Genomic DNA, 20,621 nt, shown 5'->3' with positions numbered 1-20,621 from the left:
CTTTGAGCAGCGACTCAGTGAAGGACGTGTTCTGGTTCACAAGGAGCCTGAATTCATCTTCATCAGCTTCCAGATATCATTGACCATTTAAACTGAATGAGTCGCTCTGGATCACATGATTTAATAAACCTTTTGATGTCCTCTATCAATAAGAAATGCTTAGAAATTAAACTAACTAAACCCTGAAACACTTTCATTTGTTTCTTTATGCCAGATGATCACTAGTACTGTATTATATTACATCGTTTTTGCAGGGAAACTTCCAAGAAAATTATTCTGCAATTGAAGACCCGAGACACACAGCGTTAACCTTTTATTTCCCAACATAAATGTATAAAATAGGGATGGCACGATACCATTTTTTCGATACAGCAACCTTAAGTATCTGCTGATACTGATACCGTCTTTTTCCCTAAAACAACTCAGTTTTTTTTCTCTGAATCCACTTCACTAAACCTGGCCATTTAATAACATCATGCTCAAATTGTGAAACAACTTCTCCTCTAAAGGTAGAAATACACAGAATTACCAAAATCTAACGCCAACTGTTCACCTCTCTGTACAGCAGGTGGCCCACAGTTTAGTGAAGCATCTACGTAATAGAAAATGGATAGAATTATACTTTTTTTACCTTCTGATATCTGATCCAGTGATTTGGGCCATTAACGGCCCAATCTCTAGTCTAAAAGGTGTAACAAAGCAAGACAATAGATTAGAAATGAAATAGAAAATGGAATAAAAGTAGAAGTAGCCAAAAAATGTGTTTCGTTAAGCGATAAGATAAGATGAGACTACAGACAGGGGAGTTTACAAAGATATAAAAACAGAATAAAGAATAAAAAATTAAACATACACATACATAATAAACATACATTATATACAGAAAATGATTGTGGCTGCTGTTTGGCATTTATTATTAATACATATATGTATTTGTTTTTTCCTGAGAGTATTTTGTATATCACAGATATAGTAGTAGTAATAGTAGTAGTATAGTAGTAATATGAACACCAATGATTCCGTACACACACACACACACACACACACACACACACACACACACATATATATATATAGAGGTATGCAATGCAGAGGATACACACAGTATAGTATAAGGGGTATAAAAACAGATATATAATGTGGAAAAAATACAGAAGATATTTGTATGTAATGTATGCAGCAATGTAAGAGTACAAAGTGTGTTATGAAATATAATAAACATGATCTAAGGAATCTAAATGAGCTAAATTTGTTTTTTTTTGTTTAGGGCTATTGCTTCTCAATTTAAAATAGAATTGAATAGGTGATACAACACAAAAAAATATGGATTTTCTTTTATAACTGTGGTGAAAAAGCAACGATGCGTTTGCAGGTAATGGACCCTCATTTCAGTCATTTTGGAGCATTATAATGCAATCAAGCTGAATCTCTACTGGCCTCACTGTCACTTCCAGCTGCTTTATACAACATCTTCTGTCCATGTGCTCTTGTATTAAAACACCCAAACCCACATCATATTTCCAGATGTGCAGGAGATTCCGTTTTTGAAACAAATGCAGGCAGCAGACAGTGGTGAGGCTGAGATGGAGCCAGAAAGCCCCGGAGGTATTTCTGACACTTTCCACAGTGAAACTCTGTTTTCCTTCCTTGAAGTGATTCCTTCACTCCTTTCCTCGTCCCTCAGACCCCCTGATCCCGGCTGGAAGTTCTCTGGTCCTTTCTGTCCCACAGCGTCTCTCCGGTCTCTTTCCCTCTGCATGGTTGTTGTTTTCCAGCTCCTCTCCACTGAACGGCACAGTGCTGCCTTCACTGGACCTCTGGAACTCAAAGCTCCCAAATAAGTTGCAGAAATTTGTTTTCCAAAGTACTTCTCTGTTTCACGTACCAGTCTTTGGTTACTAGATATTTCAATTTCAATTTTTTTAAAAGAAATAATATTTTATCAATTAGTTTTTTTTATTGATGTTTTGCATTGTAATGATGTAGGAAAATAAATATATAAATATTTTGTTTTATTAAACATCCTACCAACATTTGTTTTTACCTGACTTGAAAAATACATTGAAGATAATTTTTTAAAAATAATTTATTAGATAAAATAATATTAAAATTGAATATATCTCGCGAAGTATGTGGGGGGAAAATAAATTAATATATATTACTTTTCTTTATATTTATTTTTTAAAAAGTGTTTCAAGGTGAATTCAAATTTGTAAAGAAAAATGCACATTAAAGTAAAAAATTACAAAATTATTATGTTAAAACAAATACGATAAAAAATATATTTATTTGGTAAAATATGTGGAATAAATATAGTTTTAAATCATAGTAAAAGTGCTAAAAATGAATACAAAATATTAAATAAATTTACAATAAATAAATAAATATAATAAAATAATTATTAATAAATATGTTTCTTTAAATATATTTAAAAAAGATTGTTTCAAGTTGAATTGAAAATTGTAAAAAAAATATTCCATGCATTTTATTTAAGAACAAATGCATGAATCAAAGAACTACTTTGGCTACAAATGCTGTGAAAAATATTGAATTTAAATGTTGACATTGATAAATTGAATCTACATAATCTTGCATCAGTCCTGTTATTCCCTCTGTGATGACTGCTGCCTCTCCTCTGTGTTTCCACGTCTACTTATTCTGGTCTACAAAGATCAGAAACCAAATAAAGAAATGATGATTGAAGCAGGTTTCATCACCCTGAGATCTCCACTCTTGTGTTCTGTGGTTATTTTTACCCTGTTTCTGTTGTTTCTGTGTTTGTTTCAGCTCCTTTTTTTCAAAAGGCAGTTTGTTAGCACAAGTTTTACCACCACCAGGGTTAGACAGATATTTCTTTTTATTAAGAAACATCTTTGATATGACGCTGGCTCTTCCAGTTCTTGACTTTTGCTGAAATGGGCCAAATAATATTCAGACAATTGCTGCTGGAAGCACAGTAATAACCCACTAGTCTTCCCAGCTGATATCGGTCTAACCCTTTGCACCACTGCTGCCTCTAAGTGTATAATGTCCTCACATGGCCCACTGAAAGCCTCACTGACTCCCAGCTGTTGCCCTGTAAATTAACCTGGAGCTCTTTCACCTTTTAGGCTATATTTGCATTTTTATCCCCCACTATATTTCACATTAAAGCTCCTCTCTTCCTCCTCTCGGTTTGTTTAAAGGCTAGCAGCCAGCTGACGACATCACCCTGTTTGTCTCCCTTTTTGCATCCACCCTTTCTCCACCTCCTCTCCCTATACCCCCCTTACAATAAAATCTTTACATCTCATCCATCTTTCCCTCTCCCCTCAGTGGAGTCTGGCCCCGCGGTGCCAGCGGCTCCGTTCCTGCAGCTGGAGAAGTGCTGCACCAGGAACAACAGCGCCACGCTGGCCTGGAGGGTCACTGCTCCGCCTGCCAGCCCCATCGAGGGCTACATCCTGGAGCTGGACGACGGCAACGGGGGGCAGTACAGGGTCGGTGCCTCACAACACACACTTACACTACTTGTTATGTGTTGAAAACCCAGTGTGACACTAATATGACTGTAATCTAATCCAAAATGCAACAAATTATGTCTCTTCTGCAGCAAGTCGTTCTTTTTATTTCATTATTAACCCTTTGATGCACAACATATTGACACCCCTTCTAATGCACAACATGGGTCAAAAATGACCAGCATTCATTTCAACATCTTCAATTCATTCAATTCAGAACAATTGATAAAAAAAGAGTTCCAGATGTGTAAAGGGAGCTGTGCTAAGCTGTAAATCTGTTTGTACTCGTACAAAACAAAGTAATTTTCCCCACTAAATTCTATTATAAATGCATGCAGGTCATTTTTGACCCATGTGAATAAACTTGAAATAGAAGTACAAAAGCTGTGCTTGTTCAAAAAGCAGGAAAGGAAAAGAAAAAAAAGGATGATTGGTGCTTAACAAAAACAAGATATTTACTGAATACATGGAATAATAAATGATAAAATATATTTATTTCAAAGATGTATAATAAAGACACAAAATGACCAAAAAAAGACACAGAATTACCAAAAAAGACACAAAATTATTAAAAAAAGACACAAATTATTTTTTTTAAAAGACACAAAATTACCAAAAAAAAAGAGAATTACCAAAAAAGACACAAAATTACCCAAAAAAGTAATTAAAGGGACCTTCCACAGACAACACTGTAAAGTGCCATTCATATAAAACTCACATTAAACTTTCATATCAAGTTGGGGGCCAAAAAAAATCTTCACGAGGACCGCAGTTGGCCCGCGGGCCACGCGTTTGAGACCCATGCTTTAGACCCATGTTGTGCATCAAAGGGTTAATTATCCAAATGCTGCTGAACTCCGACTAAGGCCAGATGGTAGTTTGTGTGTATAGATATGTGTCATTGGTAAACATGCATTTTAAGTGCACGTCTTTGCTCATCTATGTGTTTAAAGCAGCAATGCATACGCTTATTTGCATTGCATGTGTGTGTGTGTGTCGTCAGGAGGTGTATGTGGGGAAGGAGACGGTGTGCACGGTGGACGGGCTCCACTTCAACAGCTCCTACAACGCCAGAGTGAAAGCCTACAACGCCATCGGTGTCGGGCCGTACAGCAAGACTGTGGTGCTCAAGACCTCTGATGGTACGTGGTGTGTGTGTGTGTGTGTGTGTTTGTGTGTGTGTGTGTGTGTATGTGTGTGTGTTTGTGTGTGTGTGTGTCTCCTTTAGAACAATGCGCTTTGATTTTATTGCTTCTCCACAGGTTTCATGATACACATGAATTTATAGCATGTAAAATTGATTAGATAAGAGATTAGGAGATGAGTCTGGAGGTTTTTTAAGGTAAAGAGAGAAGAAGTAGAAGCATAGAGTGCTTTACGCTAGGGGGCATTGAAGGGAGGAGAGGATAATGGAGGAAAAGAGAGGCAGATAATGGAAGGAAAGGAAGAGAAAGAGGAGTGGAGGAGGAAGGAAAGGAGGGGAGGAATAGGGACAAATAGGAGAGGAAAGGACAAGACAGCAAAAGAGAAAAGTTTGGGAAAGAAAAGGAAGAGAAGAAAAAGCTGATGGGAAAAGAAAGGGAAGGATGGAAAAGGAACAGAAAGGAGGGGAAAAGTATTAAGAGGAAATAAAAGAAAGGAGAAGGGGGAAAAAGAGAAAAGGGAAGAAAAGAAGAAAGGGAGAGAGGAAAGGAAAGGACAGAAAGAAGGGTAAGAAAGGTGAGGAAAGGAAAAGATAGGTAAGAATAGGAAAGAAAAGAAGTGAGTGGAAAAGAAAGAGAAGAAGAAGAAAGGAAAGTAACAGAGAGGAAAAGGGGGAAAAGGAGGGAAAATATGAATGTAAAAGAAATGCGAGGAAGGGAGGACACGAAAAGAGAGAATATGTAAGAAAAGAAAAAGAAAAGAAGTGGATGAAGACATGAGAGGAATTAAAAAGGAAAATATAAGACAAATAAGAGAAAAGAACAAAGAAGCAAAAACAGATAAAAATAGGGATGTAAATGTAAAGAAAAGAGGGGAAAGGAAAAGAAAGAATAGGATAGAAAAGTAAAACAGGAAAACAGGCGAGTAGACAAGGTAGAGACGTGAAAATGGAAAATATTGGAAAGTTGTAAGAAAGAAATGAAGAGTAAAAAAAAGCAAAACAGAGGAAAATAAGAATGTAACACTAAAGCAGAGAAATTGAGGGAAAGGAGGAAAGGAAACGAGAAAATAGGTAAGGAAAGGAAAGTAAAGAAGGGAGCAGGAGTGGGAGGATGGTGGTCAATGTAAACAACAGGAAATGCAAACGAGCGTTCATTACGTCTCAGAGGAAACATCCAGCTTGTTTGGGAAAGATGGCTGCTACTCTATAAATATAGCTCAGCTCAGTGCTGTGCACCCACACTGTTTCCTGTCAAAACTCAGCTGTTTGGAGCCAGACGCTGGAGTTTACAAAGTTTTCTTTTGTTGGAGCGAGAGAGCGAGAGAGCGAGAGAGCGAGAGAGCAGTGAGCGATGTGGGTGAAAGCTGAGCTGAACACAGAGGGATGAGACTGAGAGCCTGCAGCGAATAATCGAACAGCGGACACTCTCACTACTCTGCAAGGGAAAATGGACAAGGAGGGAGATAAAATGAATGGAGAGGAGAGTAAAAGGATAAAGGTAAAATGAGAATAGCAGAAGGAAGCGTAGGAGTAGACGAAAGAGAAAGGAAAGGGATGGAAAAGGACAGAAAGGATTGTAAACGATAGGAGAGGAAAGATGGGAGTGGACAAGGAAGAAAGGGATGTAAAGGACAGAAAATAGGAGGAAAGAAAGGAGAGGGAAGATGGGAATGGACAAGAAAAAAAAGGAGAGGAAGAAGAGGAAAGATTGGAGTAGGCAAGGAAGAAAGGGATGGAAAAGCACAGAAAGGAGGGTAAAAGTAGGAGAGGAAAGGTAGGAGTGGACAAGGAAGAAAAGGATGTGAAGGATGTAAAGGCAAAAGAAAGGAGAGGAAGGAAGAGGGAAGAAAGGGATGGAATAGGACAGAAAGGATGACAGAAGAAAGGAGAGGGGGAAGATGGGAGTGGAAAGGGAAGAAGAGATGGGAAAAGAAAGGAGAGGAAAGGTGGGAGTGGGCAAGGAAGAGAGGGATGGAAAAGGACAGAAAATAGGAGAAAAGAAAGGAGAGGGAAGAAGATGAAACAAGGAATAAAGGGATAAAAAAGGACAATAGGGAAAACAAAAGAAAAGAGAGGAAGAAGAGGAAAGATTGGCAAGGAAGAAAGGAATGGAAAAGGACAGAAAGGATGGCAAAAGTAGGAGAGGAAAATAGAAGTGGACAAGGGAGAAAGGGATGGAAAAGAGAGGAACAGAGAGTGGCAAAGACAAGTTAGGAACAAATAGGAATGTTAAGGGGAAAATTGAAAAAGCAAAAAGAGGAAGAGAGAGAATAGGTAAGGAAAAGAAGGAAGTGGGAAATAAAGAAGTGAAAGAGTGCAAAGGAAGAGAGAGAGAGAGGAGTGAGAGACAGCAGGAGGGAGGACAGAGTGTCTGTCAGCTCAGTGATGAGGAGGAGAGTCTCTGTCTCACTTTGCCAACACAACAACAATGAGCATTAGTCTGTTCTCCGGCTGATAACCGCTCATCCCTCTCGCCCTCCTTTCTCTTCTCCCTCTCATCTTTCTGTCTCTGCCAGCTCGCCCTCTATCCTCGCTCTCTCTCTCTCGCTCTCTCTCTCGCTCTCTCTCTCTCTCTCTCTCTCTCTCTCTCACTCTCTCTCTCTCTCTCTCTCTCTCTCTCTCTCTCTCTCTCCCCTCCTCTTCTTCCTCGATGACTGTAGCTTCCTATAGCAACACAGAAGAATGAAATGATACTATGGGACTGTTGTTGGCTTGATGAGAATGAAAGGAAGGCTGCAGAAAAAGCACTAATTTTAATGCGTAATACTAAAATTTGTGGTGCGTGTCTGTGTGTGTGTGTGTCTGTGTGTGTGTGTGTGTGTGAATCCATAAATTCATTGATGCAGCATATGGTTATAGCTGATGAAGCATTTTTGTCCTCAGGCCAAAATAGTAAATGCATCCCTGATGTTTCAGCCGTGTGTGTGTGTGTGTGTGTGTGTGTTTTTGTGTGTGTTTGTGTGTGTGTGCATACTTTTACCCTGCAGCTAAACTATGGCCACTGGACATATGTATGTATGTGTGTCAGTAATTATATATATGGAAAAGTACAGAAAGAAAGGCAAAAGAATATTTTATTTTGTTTTGTTTTATTTATTTATTTTTTACATTACATTACATGTCATTTGGCTGACGCTTTTGTCCAAAGCGTCTTACAATAAGTACTTTTTTTTTGTCTTTATTTAAATTAAATTCTATTTTTTAAATTTAATTTTATATCTTTAAAAATCCAATCCAATATATGGATAGGATAACAATCAATTGCTGCTTCTGATAATAAAACAAAACCAGTTCTTTTAGGCTTGGGCTGGTGAGTTGTTAAAAGTATTATAATTCTTCTTCTTATAATAATTATAATCATTATATATTATCTGTTATCCTATCATAAATATTCAAAAAAGACTATCATTACAACAGGAAGTTATTCTTTTCATAAACCTTTTTTTAATCTTACTGTGGGAGATAAATGTGTTTGTAGGTCAGCATAAAAACAAAGAATATGCACCATAAACATGATGCAATGCTGGTAAAATGATGGAAAACAATTGTGTGATACCACTTTGTGTAGATTAAGTCTCCCTGTGGTTGAGTGACGGGTTGTGTTTGTAGTTTTGTGCCTGACTGCGTGGCTCTAAATGACGCCACAGACTTCCAGAGATTAGCAGGCAGATGTGGCTTCATGACCGACTTTATTTTTTTTTCCCTCCTGCAGTGGCTTGGTTCACCTTCGACCCCTCGACTGCTCATCGGGACATCGTTCTGACCAATGAGAACCAGACGGTGAGCTGCAGCAGCTACGACGACCGCGTGGTGCTGGGGACCGCCGCCTTCTCCAAAGTAAACACATGTTTCTTATTCCTTTCATTCATTTTCATATGTAGATTAGTTGCTTTTTTCATGGCTGAGCTTGTGACCAAACATCAGTTTCCACCCCATGATTAATCAAAAAAACATTTACTTTATGCTACAGGGCGTTGAAGGGAGGAGAGGATAATGGAGGAAAAGAGAGGCAGATAATGGAAGGAAAGGAAAAGAAAGAGGAGTGGAGGAAGAAGGGAAGGAGGGGAGGAATAGGGACAGATAGGAGAGGAAAGGACAAGACAGCAAAAGAGAAAAATTTGGGAAAGAAAAGGGAGGAGAAGAAAAAGATGATGGGAAAAGAAAGAGAAGGATGGAAAAGGGACAGAAAGGAAGGGAAAAGTAAGAAGAGGAAATAAAAGAAAGGACAAAGGGGAAAAGAAAGAGAAAAGGAAAGAAAAAAAGAAAGTGAGATAGGTTCGGAAAGGGCAGTAAGATAGAGGGAAGAAAAAGCAATGGAGGATAGAAAAGGACAGACAGAAGGGTAAGAAAGGTGAGGGAAAGAAAATAAGTGAGTGGAAAAGAAAGAGAAGAAGAAGAAAGGAAAGTAACAAAGAGGAAAAGGGGAAAAAAAGAGGAAAAATATGAATGTGAAAGAAAAGCAAAGAAATGAGAGGAAGGGAGGACACGAAAAGAGAGAATATGTAAGTAAAGAAAAAGAAAAGAAGTGGATGAAGACATGAGAGGAATTAAAAAGGAAAATATAAGACAAATAAGAGAAAAGAACAAAGAAGCAAAAACAGATAAAAATAGGAATGTAAATGTAAAGAAAGGAGGGGAAAGGAAAAGAAAGAATAGGATGGAAAAGTAAAGGAAAACAGGGAGTAGACAAGGTAGAGACATGTGAAAATGGAAAATATTGGAAAGTTGTAAGAAAGAAATTACACATTTCTTATTCCTTTAACTTAGCATGAAATTTAGCCAATAAGTTAGCTAAGTAGTTAGCTTATCACGCTACTTAGCTAAATACTTAGCCAAGAAGTTAGGTAAGTAGTTAGCTTAGCAAGCTACTTAGCTAAAAATGGATATGGGTCATTTTTGACCCATGTTGTGCATTAGAAGAGAAGTGACACAAAAAGAGATTTTATTAAAAAAATAATAAAGGAAAACATAAAATTAGGATGTATGATGATCAAAACAAACTAATTGAGGAAAACCTGGAATACTGAATGATGAAAATAATTTATTGCAAAGATATAGAATATAAAAAGTCAGTCGGGTCAGTTTGGACCCATGTTGGTGTACAGTCTATGGCTAACGACTTAGCTAACTTCTTGGCTATGTAGTTAGCTTAGCAAGCTATGTAATAATACAAAAACGTTTTTTCTTCATAAAGTATGAGAGGCATAATGGAAATAATGATCTGTTGTTATCAAAAACAAGATATTTAAAGAATACTTGGAATATTCAATCATAAAATAAGTTATAATATCAAAAGATAGATCACAGAAACACACAGCAGCATTATATAACATGGAGAATGAATGAGGATAATTTTTGACCCATGTTGTGCATTAGAAGAGGTGTCAATATGTTGTGCATCAAAGGGTTAATTGATTTTCATATGTAGATTAGTTGCTTTTTTCATGACTGAGCTTGTGACCAAGCATCAGTTTCCACCCCATGATTAATCAAAACAACATTTACTCTATCTCCACTGGGCTCTCAGGGCGTCCACTACTGGGAGGTCCGCATCGACCGCTATGATAACCACCCTGACCCGGCGTTCGGCGTGGCGAGGATCAACACCATGAAGGACATGATGCTGGGGAAAGACGACAAGGCCTGGGCCATGTACGTGGACAACAACCGCTCCTGGTTCATGCACAACAACTCCCACACCAACAGGTAGGTACCGAGGAATCCTCAGAGAAAAGAGGTTGATTTACGTTACAGTTAAAAGCTGCAGGAGAGCTACTGAGTGTTTTGTCAAGTGATATTTCAAAGGATAAGATGTGTAAGAACAACTGTTAAATTCCCAGGTTGTAAAAATCCAACCAACATCCACAGTGATGGACAAAAATGATTAGATCACCCTTGTTTTCTCTAATTTCTTGTTCATTTTAATGCCTGGTACAACTAAAGGTACATTTGTTTGTACGACAAAAACAGCTGATAAGAGTTTAATTTAAGAGCTGATATCTAGACATTTTCCATGGTTTTCTTGATAATGATTTTGGTTATTATGGGGAAAACGTGGAAAATGTCTAGATATCAGCTCTATTAAAATGAACAAGAAATTGAAGAAAACAATGGTCTAATATTTTTTTCCATGACTGTATTTATTCTCAACATATTAACATATATTCATTATGGCTTGATACATTTTATTAGCAGAATAACCCATTATTATTAAATTTGTCACTGCAGACATGATGGATTATTGTAAAGGGAAAAATAAATAGATGGATGGATAGATGGATAGATAGATAGATGCTTCTTTTCTTCTTTAACATATAGCACTCCTGTAGCGATTACAGTTGGCTCTTAAAGTTAAGCACTTACTTGAGTCCTGTGGTTTAAGTCTAGCACCCTCAGGTTGAATGCACTTACTGAAGGTCGCTTTGGACAAAAGCGTCTGCTAAATGACATGTAATGTAATGTAAAGAAGTAGCTTGTTGAAAGCCACATAGGTCCCTTATACGATGGAAGAGAGGGGTGTGGTGGATGGGTCAACAAACCCAAGAAACCTCAGTTCATTTCCTGTTAAAAGTTATGTGCAAAAGTAGTTAATTTAACTCTAACCCTGTGCCTTTTTTCCTACCTTTAACTGGGTAGTTTGGTGCCTAAACCAAACCAAGCAGTACCTAGGGTGACCAGGTATCTGCACAGCATTTCTGTCCTTTCTCTCCCACATTTTGATTGGCTCTAGTTTTTGAAACAGACTTTTCCAAAAATCTGACTTTGAAGAAAGCAGGGAAGAATGTCATCATGTGGCTGTTTCATGTCGATCAAACTGCACAATAACTGAGTCACAAGCTGTGCAGATTTTGGTGCAATACAATGGAAACTACCACAAAGGAAGGACGACTAGGAAAATAATTGAAAAAAAACAAACATTTTCAAACAAGGGCAGATACAGCATGAAACGACAGTACAAAGATTTGGGACTACCTCTCAGCAAACCTACTCTTTCTCCCACATTTGGATTTTTTTGGATTTCTTTAATCAGGTGATTAGAACAGTGACGTTTCGTAGGATCTCATATGAGCTGGTTGCATTAGTTTTCATAAGAAATCATAAAAATCTGTGCATGAGAATACGTTGATACAAACATTAATACATAATTAATTAACCAGTAAATTAGTCAGTTAGTTACAACTTATATAACCTTATTAGGAAGCACTTGTGTGTCTATAAGAACAGCAGGAGGCTGAGACTCTTCTTCCATTCATCAGTATGTGTTCGGCATGAAATCTCACACACACACACACACACACACTCACACAGAGTGAGAGGATAATGATACATACACAGGATGACAGAGGGACCCTCGGGGCTCATACACCACCAACTAACAAACACACCAGAGAGCAGCAGAAGAAGAATGCAGTCTGCAGGAGACATCAAAACATCTCTGTGCAGCTTCTCTCAGTGTCACAGCCAAACTATCAAACCCTCATTAAACCTTTATTTACAAAAGAAAGTCTATTCTTCACAGAAATAAAACAGAAACCTCTGACCGTCTCCCTGCACCTCGGTCCAGCCGGACTGCAGATTTATTCTCTCTGCTGTTTCATTTCATGCCATTAATCATCTCATGTGTGTTTCATGTTGTTATTTACTGCATATTGATTCCTCCGTCTCTCCCAGAACACCAGCTCTCACTCACACCAGACCTGAGGCTGTTTGCAACGTGACTACGTGCATGTTTACATGCACTAAGGTGGTTTCACACCTTCACTTTGAAGCAGAAACACACAAAATCACACTGTATCTCTCTGTCAGGATAGAAAAAAAGGGATGAAAAAAAAATCTAAATCTCTGGCGATGAGATTTACATTTTTATTGCTTTACTTTTGATTTAAGCACCTGCCACAATAAAACTAGCATATTTTAAATATATCTCTAATGGAGTTTGGGCCACCTGTGAATTCATGCTCAGTTTAATTTATTTTTAACAAGCTGTTGGTAAAGAATGAAAGAATAAAAGGCAGAAGAGAAGAGAGAGGGTTTCTTGAATATTTGCACTGGAAGTCAGTCCAATTTCAGTCTTCAGTTAAATGTCTTCATATTCAGGGGTGGACAATAACAAAGTACATTTACTTAAGTACTATACTTATTTATATATTGTGTGTGTGTGTGTGTGTGTGTGTAGGGCGGAGGGAGGCATCACTAAGGGCTCCACTGTGGGCATCCTGCTGGATCTGAACAAACACACACTGACTTTCTACATCAACAAGCAGCAGCACGGACCCACTGCCTTCGAGAACCTGGACGGGGTCTTTGTACCTGCAGTGAGCCTCAACAGAAACGTGCAGGTCAGTGTGTGTGTGTGTGTGTGTGTGTGTGTGTTCTTGTACTTCCTGCCAATTGAGGACATTTTGGCCGGTCCTCACTTCTTTAAAGGCTTGTTTGAGAGTTCAGACTTTGTTTTAGGGTTAAGGTTACAATTAGGTTTATGTTAGGGTTAGGGTTGGCCTTTAAGTTGTGATGGTGAAGGTTAGGTTAATCGTTTATCGGGCGAAGAACTATATTTGGTAACTTCAGTGGATATCAAAATGGGTCCCCATGTCTCTCTGTTTGGTCGTAGAACCACATGGATTTCTTCCAGCTAATCAGCGAAGATCAGGCTACGTCACAGACGGTGACATCATAACATCTGACCAATCAGTATGATAATAATATAATATTAACTTTATTCACCTTGACCTCCAATGTAAAAATTAAAAAGTTAGGGGGGGGGGTTAATATTTTGAGAAAAAATTGCAAATTTACTAGATTAAAGTGGCAAATCTACAAGAAAAAAGTTGCGGATTTACGAGAAAAAAGTAGCTTTTTTTTCACTTTTTTCTCGTAAATCTGTGACTTTTTTCCGGGCAGATTTGCCACTGAAATCTCATTAACTTTTTTCTCAAAATATTACCCCCCTCTCCTGGGTCCGTATGTTTTTTTTTTTACACATTCTGGCTGTATGTAATATCTTCCAATATTCTCTAGGGTTAAAATTTGGAATTTGCAAGTATTTCAATGAGTGCCCTATTAAGGGTTAAAGGTTGGGGTAAGTGGCTAGGGAAGTCACTATCCCAATGAGGGCCCTCACAAAGATAGAAATAGAATGTATGTGTCTTTAGCGTGTAGGTACATCCTGCAGACGAGAGAATGTGACTGCATGATTGAGCAAACTGGGATAAATTCAGCAGGAAAAGTACTTTTTGTTGATCGTGAAGCTGCCAGGACGAGTCTCAGTCATTTCAAAGAGCACTGAAGCACAGAAATATTCAGTGTTTCATTCTTTTTTTTACCTTTTGTAACTTTTAGTTGTGCACTTTGAAGTCACGCTCTTAGAAATGCAAATATTACAAATTGTGCTGAAATTAATATGATCAAAAACAACAGCAAAAATCAAAGCAGTTGGCCAAACATTTCGTGAGGATTTACTGACTTTTCTCTGTTTTTTGTAGCTGTAAACTGAATATTCTGAGTAAACAAGTTATTTTTAAAAGTCACCATGAGAACTCGTAAGGCCTTTTCTTCAGTTCATTCTGCCGTTTTATAGAATTAACAATTATTTCATTAATTTAAAAAACTCCATGGAAAATTGATTATAAAAGTATAATATCAATAAGGTCTGGTGTATGTCATGCTGCTGCAGAATACAATGGGCCTCTTGTAAGAACATTTTCATATTCTTAACTTAACCTTCTCTCACTTTATAAACTTCTACAGGATTTTCAAACTCAAATATGCTTCTAACTAATGAAATATACAACACATTGGTGAAAAAGCTGCACACGACTCCTACAACAGGTCTGGAAGGCTCGTAAACTGTGTTTGTGCCGAAGAGAAAATTCAAATTTGGTGAATCTGCAAGCTGTCCTGAATCACTTGCATAAGCCACTTGAAAACAAATCTGTTGGTACGAGTGGTTCTTGCATGAGGCCAAATGTCCCTCCATTTCCAAAACACTGAATTATTCTTGTTGCAGTCTGTTACTCTGTTATTATTATTGACCCGGAGCACCAAGTTGGAGGTGGGAGTTTGGCAGAAGCAGCTGGAGGCACCAAACCTTATCGTCTTCCAACTCATGCTTAACAAGTTTGGAGCTACTTTAAATATTTACAACCAGATGAATGTCAGCTGGTGTCAATTATAATCTATGTTGCTGTTTTCTACCCAAACAACAGTGCATATTTAGAAGACTGTAACAGTATTCTTATTGCAGCAGCAGTGTTGTGCCATATGGGTAGCTAAAGTCATCCTTAACCTATGAACTTCATAAGTAGTCAACTCATGTGTATTATATATCGTCACACTGTTAAAATAATCGCCTAAGTCATTTTTTGTCAAAATTGTTTTTTTTTGCCTAAATTATCTCCTCCTATGGTAAAATCACCTCCATCCTCAGTTGATCAGATCATGTGATTTTACCCCTTTAAGATAATGGCCTATGTCAAGTGTGTGACTTAAGCGGATTTATTATGCCTAAATCAAAATAAAATGTGACTTAGGCAATTTTTTGAACATGCCTTTGTGACTTAAGCAAGATATGGCAACACTTTATTTTGAAGGTGTCTACATAAGAGTGACATGAGCGTGCCATAAACATGACATGGGATGTGTCATGAACATTAATGACACTTTGAAGTAACATTAATGCTTATGATACTTGTCATGTCATGTTTCTGACAGGCTTGTGTGACTCTTATGTAGACACCTTCAAAATAAAGTGTTACCATATCTTGCTTAAACCCTTATACACATCATTTTAATTCAGTGATGAATTTATTAAATGAGTTTTATTCCAGATTTATGACAACTTGAAACACACCTAAATCTGTATAAAAGGGTGCAAAATATAAATTAGTTAGTACTGTGTTCCCTAAATCAAGTCTAGCATTATTCGTGAAAGAACTAGCTGTAAAATACCTTTCAGAAATTAAATAACAGGCTTATTCTATGGTGTTCCTCAAGTTCTTGTGTCATAATGCCAAAATTTTGGAGGTAATTTTGGCTATTTTTTCTCGAGCCCTCAAAAATAGTTAGATTTTGCAACAAACTTGTTTAACAAACCCAGAAATAAATCAGACATAACATAATTTTCTAAACCCTTATACACATAATTTTAATTCAATGCTGAATTGATGAAATTAGTTTTATTCCAGATTTATGACAACTTGAAACACACCTAAGTCTGTATAAAAGGGTGTAAAATATAAATTAGTTAATACTGTGTTCCCTAAATCAAGTCTAGCACTATTCCTGAAACAACTAGCTGCAGAATACCTTTCCCAAATTAAATAACAGGCTTTTTCTATGGTGTTCCTCAAGGTCTTGTGCATTAATGTGGTATTTTGGAGGTAATTTTGGCTATTTTTAGCCATTCTCGAGCACTCAAATATAGTTAGGTTTTGCAACAAACTTGTTTAACAAACCCAGAAATAAATCAGACATAACATAATGTTCTAAACCCTTATACACATCATTTTAATTCAATGATGAATTGATTAAATCAGTTTTATTCCAGATTTATGACTAGAACAACTTGAAACACACCTAAATCTGTATAAAAGGGTGCGAAATGTAAAGAAGGCAATACTGTGTTCAGCACTAAATCATGTCTAGCATTATTCCTGAAACAACTAGCTTTAAAATACCTTTCAGAAATAAAATAACAGGCTTTTTCTATGGTGTTCCTCAAGGTCTTGTGTCTTAATGTGGTATTTTGGAGGTAATTCTGGCTATTTTAGCCATTCTTGAGTGCTCAAAAATAGTTAGATTTTGCAACAAACTTGCTTAACAGAACTGAGCATGGGGAAGTGACATTCATATACACATATCATCTTAATGTTCTAAACCCTTATACACATCATTTTAATTCAATGATGAATTGATTAAATCAGTTTTATTCCAGATTTATGACTAAAACAACTTGACACACGCCTAAATCTGTATAAAAGGGTGCAAAATGTAAAGAAGGCAATACTGTGTTCAGCACTAAATCAAGCCTAGCACTATTCCTGAAACAACTAGCTGTAAAATACCTTTCCTAAATTAAATTCCATGCTGATCCTGAGGTCCAGCTTGTCTTGTCTGTGGTCTGATGTCTCCCCAGTCTGCCCTCTGTGTCACTCACTGTTGCTCCGCTCTGTTTGTCCCTGTCAGGCCACCCTACTGACGGGCCTGGAGGTACCAAAGAACAGCAAACAGTAGGCGATGATGTTTCCTCTGCGAGCGTGCCCTGGATACAAACCAACGATGTCATACGCAGCTCGTTCCCTACGTGGACCTTTTCCCAGTCACGTCAGAGAGGATTTACTCGTCTCCATCCTCCTCAAGGTGCCCTTTGTCTTGGATACACTTCAATGTAACGAAGGATTAAAAATGTGGGTTATTATCAGCTGTTAACTACAGAGATGACTGGAGTTACTGTGGATTGCCATACTTTTTGTTCTCCATATCCCAGTGTTTGCCCCGTGAACTCCAGGATACGAACATCATTTATGTTGTTTTTCCAGCTCGCAGTTTTAACAAAAAAAAAGGAAAATAAGAGCCTGAAAGTTCACCTCGAGGCCTGAGACCGAACTAATCGACCATCTCACTTTGATAGAATCTACGGCGAAGATTTCCACACTGTCCAGTGAAACAATGTTGTAAATTTTATGAGAAATTAACATGACAGTTAGGGTTAAAAGTGCACGACAACAGGGTGCTTTCAGGAGGGAGAAACGACGGAGCGGCGCGTCTCTGCTTCTCTCTCAGGTGTCTCTGCGGCTCACCAGGTAAAACTAGATGAAGGGAGAGTTTTGTCAGAGTTGTAGTGGCACCGTGGGATGTTTCGCTCATGAAATATTTAAACGCTACACTCTCAGTGCACACTTTCATCCCAGTTGTGGCTCCAACAGCACAGCCTTCTCTGTCTTTCTCCATCCCATACAAAGTGGCATAAAGATTGTTTGGTGCTGCCGTCAAAGAGGTTTACACACAAAAGCTGGGAAGGATCGGGCTCGAGTCCATTTCATCTTTTCAGTAATGTGACAGATCTGCAGAGCGTGGGAGGGAGGGGCCGCCCTGCAGCCAGAATGTCTGACTTATTATTTATTTCTTTTTGGCAGTCAGTGGAGCCTCGATGAGGATTGGATGTGTAGTGTTGAAGTGGCTCGTCATTGGGAGGAATTTAGTTTATTTCTATCCGCTGCACGTGTGGAAGAAGTATTCAGATCCCTTACACTGTGAAATGACTCCACTGCAAGTAAAAGTCCTGCATTCAAATCAGTATCAGCATCAAAATGTACTTAAAGTATCAAAAGTGAAAGTACTCGTTCTGCAGAATAAACCCACTCACATTGTTTTATATATTCTAAATATATTATTAGGTTATTATCATTGATGTATTTCATTTTTTCATGTTGGGACTAATTTTAACTACTGAATATACTGTTATAAGGTAAATTTATCATGTTTTTATGTTAAATCTCAACCTGAAAAGTAACTAGATAGATAGATACTTAATTTAATTTTTAATTTTTTAGCAGCATTCAAACATGCATACACTATACATACAATAAAAATTAACTAAAAAATTAACTTAACCGATAAATATGAATTGACATTAAAACTTTGGCTAAAATATTTAAACATTTGTAGAGAAATTGGACATTAATTTGAAATTAAACATTTGCAGGAAATTACATTAAATAATGTGCAGATAAATTAAACCTCTGCAAAAAAAAACCCTGGAAAGCTGTCAGCTAAATGTAGTGGAGTAAAAAGTACAATATTTACCTCGAAATGTAGTGGAGTAGAAGTATAAAATTACATAAAATGGAAATACTCAAGTAATGTAGAAGTACCTCAAAATTGTCCTTAAGTACAGTACTTGAGTAAATGTACTTCCACCACTACTATCTTTATTATATTACCTGTAAGGATTAAAGAAACAGGATATAAATTGTGTATAAGTTAGGTATTCTGGGCACGTTTAACTGGTAAAAGGCCCCCAGAACCCGCTGGAGGGACTAAGTGTCTCATCTGGCCTGGGATCGCCTCAGGGTCCCCCAGGAGGAGCTGGACGCTGTTTCCTTGGAGACAGACGTGTAGAATATTTGCTTAGCCTGCTACCCCCCGCGACCCGGCCCGCATCAATCTTCTTGTCTAGCAATTCCAGTTTTTAGTCAGTAAATGTCTTTCCAGTCTTTATATCGACATATTGGTTGAAAGCAACTAAATTCAGCCTCTTTTTGCAAGAATTAGAAAGAAATTAACCACTGAATATCAAGTATTCACCCTTTTTATTGCCCTGAAGTAGCTGTAAATTGTTAAAATCCTCCTATCCCACACTAACAGCATCAAACATATATCCCAAGACATTATTTCTAGATTCTCGTGACATTTTTGTAAACTTCAGGATCTCCACTAGTATTTTAAATCAAGTTCTGTGAATACAAGAGGCTGCAAAAGTAGGTAAACAGTAAAGAAAAACAAAATGTATGCACATAATGTGTTTTATTAATTATACAAACACATCAATAATAACATATTAACCCCTTAAATGTTCAAACTGTTGGCACTCACACATCCTAGCACCACTATTATAATACTGGAATAATTCTTACAGTGAGTATATCTACTTTTGCAGCCCTCTGTATTTTTTGGGCTGCACAGCATACATTCATCATGACTAAACCACCAGTGTGATCAAAGGTTAAAACGTGCCTGCAGCCTTTAATAAACGCGGCGGCTGAAGTGATAATTTGGTTGCCAAAACTATAAAATAGTGTCCAAACAGTTTTGCAGCTTGTCCTGTTGATTTAGTCAAAGTGAGGGAACAAGGATGATTATTTTCCTGCAGGTCGACGTCCTGCAGCCTCTCTCTCTCTCTCTCTCAGGCTCTGTGTGTTTACCAGGAAATGTTTCCACCTTGAGGGATGAATGTCGGGAAAAAGCTGAGATGAAATGGAACCGAGCCAAACCCTTTGCCTTTTTTCTTTTTGTTTTGTTTCACAGGACTTACAGCTACTATAATACATCAAAGTAGATGAGAAAAGTGCGGTATCTCATGGTAATTTTATTCCGTGCTCATCTCTCAGTCTCTCTGTAGAATCTCTGTCAGGCACCTTCAGCGTGTCGCACCGAAAACGATCTTGAAAAGTCACATCAGGTAAAGCTACGTCTGCTGCTGCGTTTCTCATCAGGGATTGAGTACGGCAGCCTGTAGGGGACAGTAGCTTCCAAATTCAACCAAACCACTGTGACTCCGGATATATAAGACGTTTTCCCTGTGTATATTTCACCGCTAATGCAGCAAAAGGATGGAGTGAAGTGACGTGAAGTTTGCATTTAAATTTAAATTAATATTTCTGTTCCCTATAGTGTTGTGACACACCTGCCATACAAAGATTGTGTGAATGGAAAATCCACAAACAAATGTAAATATGTGAGTTATGATTATGACGTGTGATATTAAGCATGGATTAAGCGTCGAACAAGTTTACAAAAATATCTGAAGCTGTATTGTAAATAGTGTACTGTATTACTGTCTTTGCAACGAGTGATGTTAAAGCCAACTGCTACGACAGCTCGCCCTCTGCTGGTGGACGGTGGAAACAACAGGATTATTATTATTATTATTATTATTATTATTATTATAACTCATCCTGTTGTTACATTTTCACCCCCCGACTGTGTTTTTCACACCTTTAACCGCTGACTGTTGGCAAATATTTACATCTCATCATATTCAAACATCTAATCAGGGACATAAAATAGCAGTCATTTACATTTCTACAAGTTTTTATATACATTTGAAAATTATTATGATTGCAGGCAGCAATTACATGTTACTTACCACGCCCATATTCTTCTAAATATGCCAGGTGACAAAATAGTGGAAGTCAATTTTCAACAGCAGGGACATTATAAAATGTGTTTGCCTGTACCTTTTTTAAAAATAATTTATT

At 37.6% G+C, this 20,621-nt stretch overlaps 1 protein-coding gene across 1 annotated transcript in view; it reads left to right on the top strand.

The window, feature by feature from the left end:
- Positions 1 to 20,504, top strand: part of LOC131990919 (E3 ubiquitin-protein ligase TRIM9) — a 77,560-nt gene extending 57,056 nt beyond the window's left edge. The window contains exons 6-11 of the mRNA XM_059356147.1: positions 3,316 to 3,479; positions 4,504 to 4,642; positions 8,357 to 8,481; positions 10,172 to 10,350; positions 12,821 to 12,983; positions 16,828 to 20,504. Coding sequence (XP_059212130.1) covers positions 3,316 to 3,479; positions 4,504 to 4,642; positions 8,357 to 8,481; positions 10,172 to 10,350; positions 12,821 to 12,983; positions 16,828 to 16,875 — 818 coding nt within the window. The 3' untranslated portion in view covers positions 16,876 to 20,504. The remainder of the gene's footprint in view (positions 1 to 3,315; positions 3,480 to 4,503; positions 4,643 to 8,356; positions 8,482 to 10,171; positions 10,351 to 12,820; positions 12,984 to 16,827) is intronic.
- Positions 20,505 to 20,621: the final 117 nt, after the last annotated feature.

The sequence above is a fragment of the Centropristis striata genome, chromosome 18 (assembly GCF_030273125.1).
Source record: "Centropristis striata isolate RG_2023a ecotype Rhode Island chromosome 18, C.striata_1.0, whole genome shotgun sequence".
Lineage (NCBI taxonomy): Eukaryota > Metazoa > Chordata > Actinopteri > Perciformes > Serranidae > Centropristis > Centropristis striata.
The sequence above is the reverse complement of the archived record's forward strand: the minus strand, read 5'-3'. Positions and strand labels throughout refer to the sequence as shown.